At 35.6% G+C, this 14295-nt stretch overlaps 1 protein-coding gene across 4 annotated transcripts in view; it reads right to left on the bottom strand.

Moving 5' to 3' along the window:
• Positions 1–14295, bottom strand: part of LOC143246694 (solute carrier family 25 member 32-like) — a 69693-nt gene that overhangs the window by 14619 nt on the left and 40779 nt on the right. For all 4 annotated transcript variants that reach the window (XM_076493779.1, XM_076493780.1, XM_076493777.1 and 1 more), the window contains exons 4-6: positions 9518–9684; positions 7781–7894; positions 5885–6030 (exon numbers count right to left, since the gene is read on the bottom strand). In XM_076493779.1, coding sequence (XP_076349894.1) covers positions 5885–6030; positions 7781–7894; positions 9518–9684 — 427 coding nt within the window. The remainder of the gene's footprint in view (positions 1–5884; positions 6031–7780; positions 7895–9517; positions 9685–14295) is intronic.

The following is a 14295-nucleotide window of genomic DNA, read 5'->3' as shown; positions in this document are numbered from 1 at the left end:
GAGTCGTAACGATGGCATAAAGTAAAATGTGGCTTACAGTGATTTGAGTGTTACACAAACTACACAATGGTGCAACAGTTCCAGATAAAAGAAAAGGATGAGTTAAAAAACTATGACCAATGCATAGTCTAGTTAGAACAACTTCCTCCTTCCAATCCTTACAGAGGCAAAACAGCCAAAGTCCAATAGAGGGTTTTATTTAGAAAAGCTTGTTTTCATGTTGCTCACTCCAAGTTGGCTGTCAGCTGGCACGGAGCCGAGCCTTGAATACAGGACCATAGTCCATGTATGGAATAGGCACTGTGGTGATAAGTGCCAGAGCAGATAGATTTAGCTGCTGTGTCTGCAAATTCATTCCACAAATACCAACATGGCCTGGTATCCAGAAAACCTGGATAAAAGTAGATGTTAAAGAGAAATGGGCCAGTTGGTTTTGAATATCGACAAGAACAGGGCATGAACCAATGTGAAGCGATCACAGAGCCAATAGAGAACTAAGCGAGTCAGTATAAATAGTGCAGTTGGAGTACTGCTTAGTTTCAATATGATCCAGGGCAAGAGAAATGGCATACAGTTCAGCAGTGAACACAGAAGCTAAAGAGCGGATTCTGCGTGCAACCACTGAACTGCAACAAACCATGGCAGAGTCCACAGAGTCACCTGATTTGGAACCATCCGTATAAATTGGAATAGAAAGAATTTTCGAAAGATGTTCAGTAAATAAAAGACGATACTTCCAATAAGAAGTATCTGCTCTTCTCAGATGACTTAAAAAAGGTCACATTTGGGGACTGTAATAAGCCATGGTGGGATGGGCTGACCAGTGGATACTGCAATGTTATCCAAGGATAGACCCAATTCATCCAAATGCACCTGGATGCGAAGGCCGAAAGGAGCAATGGCAGATCATCTGAAAAAGTATGGCCCACTGAGGAAGGAAAACACACCCCAGGTGGGATGCTTTGGTAAGAAACGAAGTTTCGAAGAATATAGTAAAGATGCAGAGAAGGTACATATAAGCTCTGAACTGGGGAGGTGCGAAAAGCCCCAATGCAGAGTCAAAGTCCTTGAAGATGAATGGGGTCCAGCATCTTTAAGGCCAATGGTTTGGCAGAGCCATAGACCAGTGATCCATAGTTGAGTTTCAATCGAATAAGAGTGCGATATATCTTTAACACAAAACATCGATCTGCTCCCCAACTGGTGACAGAGAGGACACGGAGGATGTTCAGTGCTCTTGCACATTTGACCCATAGCTGCTTAATGTGTGGTATAAAAGTCAGCTTACAGTCAAAGACAAGCCTCAAGAACTTGGTCTCAGGGCCCACAGGCAGCAAAACTTCACCAATATGGAGTTCAGGATCAGGGTGAATTCCCGTTCACAGAAAAAGCGTATGCAAATGGTTTTAGAGAGAGAAATTAAAGCCGTTTGCCATGGTCCACTTCAGTACACGATCAAGGGCAGTTTGTAGTTGCCACTCAATATATCTCACATTCAACGACTGGCATGAGTTGTGAAAGTCGTCGACACAGAGCCCATTTGCAACAGTGAGAGGGAGTTGTTTGGTGATGGCATTAATCTTTATACTGAAAAGTGTGACACTCAAAACAGCCCTGAGGGACTTCAAGTTCCTGTAGAAAAGAACAGTAAAGTGTCGAACTCACACAAACTTGGAATCTCCTGTCCATTAAAAATATTTTAATAAAAATGGGTAAATGGCCACGTAACCCATATATATGGCGGTCTCGCAAAATGCCATACCTCCATGTTGTGTCATAAGCCTTCTCAATGTCAAAGAATATTGATACAAGGTGTTGTCGTTTGAGAAAGGCTTCTACAATTGATGTTTCAAGTCGAATCAGGTGGTCCATGGTGGAGTGCTGTCGTCGGAACCCACATTGGGTGGGCAAGAGGAGGTTGTTTGATTCGAGGAACCAAACAAGACGAGCATTACCCATCCTCTTTAAGGTCGACAGCTCGTCAAAGCAACTGGACGGTAATTTGAAGGAATCTTGGGATCTTTCCCAGGCTTAGAGAAAGGTAAGATAATAACCTGGCACCAGGCATTAGGAAAAAATTCTCCTGCCAGATCTGGTTAAAAACAATTAGAAGAATATCAAGAGAAGCAGGAGAGAGATGGTGCAGCATGTCATAGCGTACATCTGTTGGACCTTTCGAACTGATTATCTCTGCCCAAGTCTTGATGGCCAAGAAGGTGGAGGAACAAGCAAATGTGCTAGATACCCGGCAAGAGCTTTCACCTAGAGTATTGGTGATGCTCCAGATATCAGCTACTTCTTGGCCATCAGAGAGTAAGATTGAGAGGGGTACAGAAGTGTAGTGCCCACTGACCTTTCAAACTCTGTCCCATATGACTTTGGAACTGGTGGTATAAGATATGCCAGTTGTGAACTTAATCCAAGATTCCTTCTGGCTTTGACATCTTACCCACCTAGCATGTGCACGGGCCTGCTGGAAAGTGATGCAGTTTTAAAGTGTGGGATATCTACGGAAAGCATCCCAGGCCTGTTTTTGAGCTTTCCGTGCCATGTGGCGGCAGGATTCCACCACAGACGAGGATATAGTGGAAAAAGTGTTGAGGTTTAAGGAATACATTGAGCAGCTGCTTAAATAATACAATCAGTTACTGCTGCCACACAGTCTATTGATGGCTGACAGACGAAGGCAGGATCAAGTTCTGCAAGAGCAGTGAAATTGGACCAGACTGCCTGATCCAGCTTCCACCAAGGCACGTGGGTTGGGTAATGTCAATCACGGCCAGTCTCTCTCAAAGGTATAGGAAAATAATCACTGCCTCGTGGATTATTGTCAACCGTCCATGAAAAATGGGAGAATAGTGAAGGTGAGCAAATTGAGAGATCAGTAGCAGTAAAGGATTGACTTGGTGCATGAAAATAAGTGGAAGAACCAGCATTGAAAAGAGAAAGGTTGTAATCAGAGAGCATATGCTCTACAGAGCGACCCCTTCTATCAATAACAGCCCTTCCCCAGAGGGGATGATGTCCATTAAAGTCCCCCTGGATTAGAGAGGGAAACGGCAACTGTTCAACGAAAGAATCAAGGTCTGATTGATCATATGTCTCTCCAGGGGATAGGTAGAGAGAACAAACAGTGATGGTATGACCCAAGGAAACATGGATAGCTACAGCCTCCAAGGGTGTGCATATACTGATCAACCAACAGTGCCACCCCTCCATGTACTCGTCTATCACACAGCCTGTCATTTCTTTACAGAGAAAACTGCCAAAAGGTAACTGTATCAACAGGTTTCAGAAATGTTTCCTATGAGGAAAGACATACAGGATGGTAGGAAACAATCAGTGTTTTGATGTCATCCATATTAAAACGTAAACCTCGACAGTTCCACTGTATCATGGCGGCCATTTTTAAAGACGTGTCGGCAAATTGGCTGGAGAACCCTTCTGTTTAAGCCCACGTCTTTTTTTCTTACTGTCTTTATTCTGGGGAGCTCTATCAACCTCCATGGATCCTGCTCTTGGTCGATTGGGTAGGTCTTTGTTGTTGAAAGGGGATTCCAGTGACTGAGGACATGAATGAATGACTGTTTTGCATCTTGGGGTGAGAGAAAAAGATGTATCCGAAGAAATGCCTGTACCTGGAACCAACGAATGTGAATCTTGGGGTTTGTTGGAATGTATGGGAGGAACAGAGATGGGTGTAGAAGCTGATTCATCAACTTTTTTAACCAACAATAACTCCTCGTGATGAATTCAAAGTAGAATGAGGCATAACCTCAATAGGTATATCCCCAATTGCCTTTGAATTCAAGAGGAGTTCAGTGTTGGGATGTGGATGTTTCAACCAATATGTTTCCAGCTTGTAGGCTTCTTTACTGACTTTGGAGAGCCAGCAAGTCCCTCCAGTCCCTTCTGAATACAAAAGGGGGGCATTTGCCCTAAAGGTTTCTCTGAAAGAGAATGTAGGATGAGAAAATGAGGTACAACTGAAGGTACAGATGTTGAAGATTGCTGATCAGAATCTTCAAGACGTGGTCATTTACCTCTAGACTGTTTTTCACTATTTTATTTAAATTTTTATTAGGAGGATCCATAGGAAAAAAGGAAAATTTAGGTCCCCATTGACCCTACCCACCACGGAGCCCTATGAGGGGAAGCACTACAATGTCAAGCAAGGACACTGCAGCAACGCCAGGGTTCCATGAGCACTGTACCCAAACACCAGCATCAAACAAAATGTCCACAACACCCGTTGAAAACTTCTAACACTGGTACTTGGTTGACTCTAGCCCAAGTGGACCAGCCGAATGACCGAAGGGGGGCCACCCAAAGGCTGCCCATCTACAGGAATTCAAGGCCAAAGTGGTGTGTTAGGGTTGGACCCCTCAACCACCAGAATCCTCACCTTCCCTTCACGGGTCGCCATTCACGACAAACATGTGGATGGATGTTTAGATCCCAGAAGAGGTAACCTGAAAGAACAGAACCTTCCCCTGGGAGGTTCCCCTCACCATATACAGGAATCCACACCGAGGGGCATTCTTTGGTGAAACTATATCATGATCCCCTAGTAATATTCCTTCTGGTGTTAATTCATGGAACTATGATCTTATGCAACCTCTACAGTCTATGATAGCCAATCAGTGTCAAGTTAACTACTCCCAACATCCTCACAATGCATTAGTTTTCACTGTATCATGTTTCAACCATTGATTTTACTGCTGATAACACCTACACTGATGAAAGTTTTCCCATGCTGAATATCTATTGTAGATACATACTTACCTCTTTTAACATAAGTTTTTTTCAATTAGTACTGCCCTCTACTGGCATAAATTTTCAGTGCTTGCCTCTACCCTTCCACCACTCAATTCTGCATAACCACTTATAAAATGTCACACAGCAACTCTAAACCAATGAGATTAACACAGCCCTTACCGTAATCAACACCCTCTCCACATTTGCACTCATTAATAGCTTTGAGATTGGATAGAACATCTACACCATAACTCTTCAGAAGTGGGGAGGCTGGTTAGAAAATGTGAGAGAAGGTAAGCATCTATTGAAAACAAATTTTCAGTATAGAAAATTTCTAACTTCCAATACAATATTTCACAAAATAGCTGGAATCTAACATTGAACTGGGGAGTTAAGTAATGATTATCCTTTAGGAAGTGGTCAAAGAAAGACTAGAAGATACAGAACCAAAGGAGAAAACATCACACCTCAAAAGAAAACTACACAACATCAGATCCAGGTATACTACCTGGTTAGGCACCACTTGCCACATAGCAAGATCCATAATGTATCAGCCAAAAAGGCCCCTAAAAAGGTAAGAAAATTTGGAAAAAAGCAATATTTCACAATTCCAAATGCAAAATATTTAAATGAATAGTCAAGTAAAACAGCCTGTAGCGTAAATGAAAATACCGACTAATCCACTACAAAAAATATCAGTACATCTGTACAGTTCTACAGCCACCTGATGTGAACAATGAGCATACATGTGAAAAAGGTTCTAGTTACAATAGGGGATGTACCACAATCCTATTGGTGGGGGGCTGCAAGATTATTTTCATGCAGACATGCAGAAGTGGGAGGTGGAAGGTTAGGAGCAAGCATTGAAAATTTGTGCCAAAAAGGCCTATTTTGTGAGAGAAGGCAAGGTATTGTATTGAAATACCTGCTTTTTAAATGTACCATAAGAAGTTAATCATTACAAAACTGTTATAAAATAAGATTTACTTTTACAAAGATTCGTTTTTAGAGGTTATTACATCAGATTTTTTAATTTCCTGCCCCAGCTATAATATACTTACTGGCATAAAACTATCATAACATCACTCTGAAAAGATTATCTGGTGAATGTATTCATATTACTTACCTCCACGTTTTACTGATTACGTCTATCAGACCTTTGTAATCTGTGAACTGGTCTTGCAGCCTAGCTCTCAACACCTGATATGGGTAGGTCACACTAGCAGCAAACAGCTTCGACGAGGCAGCTATCGTAAGGTATTCAACAGTCGTCTGGAAATACAGTGTCAGCAGTAAGTGGTCAAATAATGTTAGAAAAATCAAATACAACAGTTATGTCATGAAAGAAAAATCCAGTATCAAAGCAGACTGGTGCTAGAAGTTCTGACCCATTACTCAGGGACCAAGAATAAGAACTGACCATTTAAAACTAACAAAGTTAAGTAGCATGCCGATTCCTTTCTATTGTTATTCAAGATTACTTTAATATACATGACTGCATAGTAAATACAAAAATAACTGTCATTTTGGTCTAAAGTTCTCTGTGCTTGACACACAAGTGCTATAAGACAGCAACCACAGCACCATCTCTCCATGACATCAGATTCCTCAAAACTCTAAACGTTGCAGGCACACAACTATTTATTTTCTTACACAGTTAAATAGTATGCAAATAAATCTACATAGTTATCGTAAGGTCATTATTATTTCCTCAGTGCTTTAGATTGGTTGAATGCATTAAAATTACGACTTACAGAAACTTATAAGTTGAAAGTACAACTGGCTACGTAACATCACATCAACAACTGCAATACTAGTCTTCATGACATTAACTCATTGAACATGTTTCACGTACAACAAATTAAGACTTCCTACCAATCCAACTAATTTCTACAAGTCAAACAGCATTATAAATTCCAAGAGTGTTCTCACAAACCTTTGATTCAAATCATTGTTGTGTTACTTGATTGTTGCTACCTCATGATTAATATTTATCATTGATAAATTAACTTTTAACTTGGATTTAACTTTAATGCTTCTCAATTCTTGGTCATTTTACTTCTAAAGATAACTGCATCAATTTACATCCAAGTATATGTACCTTGCCAGATGAAGAGCCCTACAATAAATAGCTTTCACATTCAAGTGTTATGTTTTCTGCTTGATTTTCACTGTCAACTGACATCAAAAGAAGATATAATAATATGCTATCCCCACTATATCTACTATATCCATTAATAGAAAGTTTGTTTACCCAATACCAAGGCTTGTCACATCATAGAAAGATCTTACGTACAACTCATACGAAGCCCAACAATAATTTTAAACTCCAACCAAAGTTACTTCTCAGTAAAATTTATCTTCAAGCATGAAAGACCATGCACCATTATCATATTAAAATATCAGTTAATAACAGTAAGTATTCGTATGTACTTAACTGTACATTTGTCATTCAACGTGCCTGAAGCCTAAGTGGGTTCTTTGATGGTATTTAACTACCAAAATTGGGTGTTGGAAGAAGCCAAACTTTAGACTGTTATGATCATTATAAGCCCACCTACCTTATGCACACAACTCTACAAGGATTAATGGCTTCGAAAGTGCATTCTCAAGAGGTCATACTCCTGACAACCAAATACGTACTACAGCCAAGTAACAAAGATTAATTTATCTGTTCAGATATTGTTTTACACGCATTGTTTCTTATCTTCATATGGTTAAGTTTGGTTCTCAGCTCAACTCTTGACACACGAACCAGAAAAATGCTTCAATTTGAACTCAACAGCTACAAGGAGAAGCAGTTATACAAAATATGAAGAGAAAAAAATAATGGAAAAATTGCACATTCACTAGTACTACAAGGAAATGATGACTATATCGAGTTTAAATTAAAATTATCAGTGCAATAGTTTGGAAATTACATAATAGAAACAAAAATTACTTTTGAACTCAAAACACTGTTGTACTTGGTTATAAACTTTTAATCTTCTAATTTTTAACTAAATTTGGGTTTGGATCATACCAAATGTCTATCTGGACAAAGGTTATAGTGTCTGATGTACAGTTTTTTCATTTCTTCATATGCCATAAACTGTAGAGCTCCATGAGAAACACCAAACATACCTGGAACAAAGCCCTGAAAAGAGAAAGTTTGATTCTAAAAGTTTCATAATTAAAATATCCAACTATTAAAAAGAGAAAAAAAGATACATTTCAGGGATTACAGAACCCCAACAAAACTTTAATGTTTCTAATCTAACTCCCCAAAAAAGAAAGTTGAAAACAACAAGCACACATGTGAAAAAACAAAACATAAACAATATTAAAAGATAAAAAATAAAAACTATAACTAACATTTTACTCCCTAAAGACCAAATGTGGTGTTCAAAACACACAGTTCAAATATGCCCAAGAATACACCTCTTGAAAAATACCCCCTCCCACACAAGTGTATGTGTAGATAGATATAAAATTCAACTAAAACACATCCAAAAGAAACTGTTGAAATAAGATATAATTGTTAGAAACATATAAAACACACATATCCACAACAAACTCTTAATTAAAGGATTTTGTGTTACAGATATTTAACAAACAGAAGTAGAAAAATATTAAACTTTACTTCCAAATTCACTGCACATTATCTACACAAAATTCAGTAACTATTATATTACTACTGAACTAATTTCTACACAAAATTCAGTAACTATTATATTACTACTGAACTAATTTCTACACAAAATTCAGTAACTATTATATTACTACTGAACTAATTTCTACACAAAATTCAGTAACTATTATATTACTACTGAACTAATTTCTACACAAAATTCAGTAACTATTATATTACTACTGAACTAATTTCTACACAAAATTCAGTAACTATTATATTACTACTGAACTAATTTCTACACAAAATTCAGTAACTATTATATTACTACTGAACTAATTTCTACACAAAATTCAGTAACTATTATATTACTACTGAACTAATTTCTACACAAAATTCAGTAACTATTATATTACTACTGAACTAATTTCTACACAAAATTCAGTACTATTATATTACTACTGAACTAATTTCTACACAAAATTCAGTAACTATTATATTACTACTGAACTAATTTCTACACAAAATTCAGTAACTATTATATTACTACTGAACTAATTTCTACACAAAATTCAGTAACTATTATATTACTACTGAACTAATTTCTAAGCTAAAACTGTATTATTAATTACAATAAACTAACAAATCCTTCTCAAATGTCTGTCACCAAGGAACCCGAAACATTTAAAACCTTTAACACTCCTACGAAAAGTGGGGCCTAATAGGCCCCAGAGCAACTTAAAAGGTTATTAATATTAGGCTAATAATTTTGTATTTAAATGAAATTGCCATTTAAATCCATTAATGAATGGATTAACGAGATTCCCACTGTCCCTATCTACTATCTAGCGAAACCACAGCCAGGGGAACGGGCTTGGAGAAATCAGGACTAGAAACGTCTTTTCGTAGGAGTGTTAACATTTTCATAATCGTTAAAAGGAAATGGTAAGTGCTGTTTCTATCACCAAGTAAAGACAATCTTAAATAAAAAATTAAACTATAAAAAATTATCATAACTTGTTACCTTTGAGCTGAAAAGGATCTTTTTTAAATAAACACTTGCCACAAGAGGTAATAAGTGATTAAATATTCATCTGAACTTTACTTTTAGTGTTTATCTATTTGTCTAAAATAGCTACAATGATTCACCTTGTACAGCCCGCCCACTCCCTCGTAACGGTAAACCTTAGCTAAACCGTCCACCATGCTTGAGTATCGTTTGTAGGCTGGAACATTCATGTCAACACCAGCACACTGGAGACACATTCTTGTCTTGACAACCCAGATGGGGTTGGTTATAATCAGAGTCAGGAATCCTGTGTGACCAGAAACATAAATTATAATTAATGAACCCTGAAAATAAGTTCAGAAATAAGCAATCATTTCAAAACACTTGTCGTCTACTTCTCAACTGATAAAGCAGAAATGTGGCTTTAACTTCAGTACATCTGTAAAGGCTAAAGTAATTTTAATTTTTCAGAACAATCCACATTACAACTACAAAGACAGTTTCAAATACTTGTCTTTCAGCCAAGAAGAAACTTTGTAAGATGATTGAAGTTTTGGTGAACAAGATATGGGACAACTTCTGTGGAGGATGAAAACAATTCATACAAATCCTCTTTATATCAAAAAATACCAGATACATACAAAAAGTTGAGTACATTTTACCAAACTGAATGAACATGTATATCAAGTTACATAATCACAGACAGCTAATTTAAAGTTAAGATGGAAAAGAATATATCAGAACTACATTTTAACACTGTTTGGCACTTCACAGGAAGGGTGACGTCATTTAAAACTAGTCCCTTCATGGAAAGGTATGTAACAGTGCTTTCCAGATGGGTCAAAGGTCATGTAATCACATCTGTCAACTTGCATTCAAAATTTTATTGAACTACTATTCTATGAATTTATCTTGAATTTGGTATCAAACTGTAGATTATAATTCAAGTTTTCATAGTATTCATTATTTAAGTTCTTAATTTAAAAGAAAATATTAAAAAAACACCTGAACATTGATTTTTGTACGTCACATAGTACATGTTCAATGAAGCACTGGTTCAAAATCGTTGTTTGTAATGTCAAAATACAAAGCTTATAGTTTTGTACAAATTAGGAACTCAAATTACCAATATTGAGAACCTATAATATAAAATAAAAATCTATTATCTTTTCTACTTGCTGCACTATCACTATATTTTAGTGAATGAAAAACAGTGGCACCTGCTTATCTTTTTCCATTTTTTAAAACAGTCTCTCATACATTCATATGTGACACGTGAGTAACCAATTAGAGGCTCAGAATGTTCCCTTAGTGGTTTTCTCAGCCATTTTCAAATATAATGACATCCCCTATTTCATCTGAGACGAACTTTCAAGGTGATAAGTTGAGTCTTTAATGTGTCTGCAATTTCATATTTCTTTTGATAAATATCCAGCTTAGTTTTTAAACTGAATATATTGTAATGGACTATAAGGTATAAACCTAAAAACAAATTGGTTTCGCATCCCCCATGTGCAAAATTTCTTATTACAAGAGTCTTAACTAGAAGAGATAATTGTGTGTTTTATTTCTTTATTTACTGTTTTATACTCTAAGTAAGATAACTTTAAGAACTTATGTGTAAATAGTAATAGGGCAACATATGATAAATGTAAAATAATAAATCTATAAATGTATAATGCAATGATATTTCAGCTATTAGTATAAAATGGTCATGTTTTCATTTTATAATCTGTAATCATTCTAAATAAAGGCATAACTTACAATAAATTTTATATCATGGTTACGAGATTGGTCAAATTGACAGAATCCATACAAAGATTTAGTAGTGAAAATAACAAAATAAAGTTTTATCTTAAACATTTAATAAAATTTTCTGAACATTATAACAATTTTCCATGTGAAATTTCTGATGCATAAAAGCATTTTTAATTTTAAAATAAAAATTACTTTGCATATTGTACAGACAACATACAAAAACAAAAAAGGCATGAGAAAAAAATTGTTTAACGAATCTTAAAACTTAATTTAAAACAATGTTTTCCACATGAAATATTGTAATTTTTACCAATTATCTGCTACATTTCGTGAACATACACTTTATAATTTAAAAGTAATAGCACGAAAACTATAACAAGCACAAAATGATTATGAGGTCAGTCCGAGGGAACGAGCTAATGCTAAACAATTTAAACATGCAATACCTCACAAGTGTATGTTGAGGTTGGGGATAAAGAATTTCAAACATTCAGTATTGTACTTTAATGGTACTGGGAAAACAGTTGTTACTGAACATTAGATAGCTTATGAAAAGCAAGCAGGGATTAGTGATGTGACATACAACATTACAAGAATGCCTTTTTCAAAGGAAATACTCTTCAGGGGTAAAGATTCACAGCCTTCAGACAGAAGGTGACTTGACTATGCTCAAAAGTACTTTACACTACAATTAAAATATTATCCCATGGAAATGTACAATTAAAAAACTTCATATATTTTTCTTAGATAGAATTGTCAGTGATTTGTACCAACATAATAACTTTTTCTTAGATAGAATTGTCAGTGATTTGTACCAACATAATAACTTTTTCTTAGATAGAATTGTCAGTGATTTGTACCAACATAATAACTTTTTCTTAGATAGAATTGTCAGTGATTTGTACCAACATAATAACTTTTTCTTAGATAGAATTGTCAGTGATTTGTACCAACATTATAACTTTTTCTTAGATAGAATTGTCAGTGATTTGTACCAACATAATAACTTTTTCTTAGATAGAATTGTCAGTGATTTGTACCAACATTATAACTTTTTCTTAGATAGAATTGTCAGTGATTTGTACCAACATAATAACTTTTTCTCAGATAGAATTGTCAGTGATTTGTACCAACATAATAACTTTTTCTCAGATAGAATTGTCAGTGATTTGTACCAACATAATAACCTAAATTTTTGCTTCACAATTAAAACTCTTGTTTCAAATCTTTACACCTGTACAATCAGTTAATTCATCAGACGACTTCTTTCAAAATTATTGAACATTCTTCTATAAGTGTTTCTTACCAAAATATACTTTATGTCAGTAAAGGGATGAATACCAATACAAGGCTTACAGATGTACAACCAAACATCTACTGCCAAGATTATAGATTTTAACAACTGGAAGCAAGAGGATGTCTTATTACATTCTATAGATAAAAATGTTGATTTCTTACAGAGCTGCAAACCTTAAGGACCTCACACTCAAAACAGAGAGACTGTGAGTAAAAGGTGGTAGCTTCTTTCTTAAGGAAATGACAACATTCTATGCAGAAGTCACTATCACTGTTTGTGATCTATATGATTACCAAAATTCCATTATTAATTAGCAATTAATTTTATTCATTCCTTATAACTAGATAATAACTAGTTATCTTATGTTTTAGCTGCTAACATGCTACTGTTTTAGAAACATCCTGTGAGGAGCTATTTCTTTGATAGTAGTGGCTGGGATTGAAATCTCAGTATACCTGACAGTAAGTACTGTGAATTATCCAACCCTAACTGGGGTTTACCCCATTAAATTTTTTTTTAAGTATGTCGCTACTTGAATGCTTTCAATAGGGAGTTTCCAGGTTTTTCTGATGTCTATATTAAGTTGACTAAATGTATTATTAATTAGGTGGATGTAGAAGGCTTCTTTTGTCTGTCCTTCGTGTGGTTCATATCCTATCATTGTGGTGTTATTCCAATTCACCTTATGGTTTTCTCTGGTATGATAGAATAAATTTTATTATCATATGTTTTACATCTATTATGCTTGTGAACTTTGTTTGACTTTTGATATATATTTCCTCTCCAATTTATGACAATATATACTGAAAGAGGATATTGTAAACAGTCCATCTTCATCTGATGCTTTTTGTCACACACACATGAAAGGATTTGCTAAATCAATGAGCCACATTCAACCTTACTCCTGATTAAAGTGGAAATGTGTTACGCAACACAGTAATAGGTTATCAACTTATTCTGATCACTTGTGAAAACAGGTAAGAAACCTTTTATATCTATGGTTAATCAAAAGTTAGTGGACACAAAACCACAGGATGAGGATCACCACCAACATTCCTGATGACCATGATAAGGATCTTATAAAAAGATAAAATGAAAATGCAATGTTTCTTTATATTTTTGATAAAATTATCAACTCTGCTAATGTAATTCAAAGTCGCAAACATTTTATTACTGTGCTTGTAAACCACAATAAAAGTTAACCTCTCATTGTTAGTGATCATAGCATCTGGTTTCCTTTCATAACAATCTATGTCAACTGAACACTGTGTGAGTGCAAACATTTTATTACTGTGCTTGTAAACCACAATACACACATGTGAGTTTATCTTCTACGGTATATGAATTGAGTGCAAACATTTTATTACTGTGCTTGTAACCCACAATACACACACGTGCTTTTTTCATTAAAAGGCTTCTTGGCTCTTTATATGGTTAGGTTTATAGTAGCCAGGATTATATTTGATCTTCTGAATACTGGTTTCCTTTCATACTGTTTACATCTCCTCTGTATGTTTTGATAGAAACTTCTGGTACAACTGAACATGACTGTGTGTAGTTTCTTCCTAGTCATTGTCTGTATTTATCCTCTTCAATATTACAAATATTGCTCATTTATAAAACTAGACAGTCTCAAAACTGCTGGGGAAGTTTGAATTATCTGCCCCCTATCTGTGAGTTTATCTTTTACGGTATATGAATTACAAGTTTTGGTAACCATCACATTAAGGAATATATATTTATAATTCTTCTATTGTAAAATGTATTTCAGAATGTTATTTATTCAGGTGATAATTCTGTCTGCTGGGTGAGGATATACTAGGAATATATCATGAACATACCCCGAGCCAAATCTTGGGGAGT

The sequence above is a fragment of the Tachypleus tridentatus genome, chromosome 3 (assembly GCF_004210375.1).
Source record: "Tachypleus tridentatus isolate NWPU-2018 chromosome 3, ASM421037v1, whole genome shotgun sequence".
NCBI lineage: Eukaryota > Metazoa > Arthropoda > Merostomata > Xiphosura > Limulidae > Tachypleus > Tachypleus tridentatus.
This window is presented reverse-complemented; position numbering and strand designations above follow the sequence as displayed.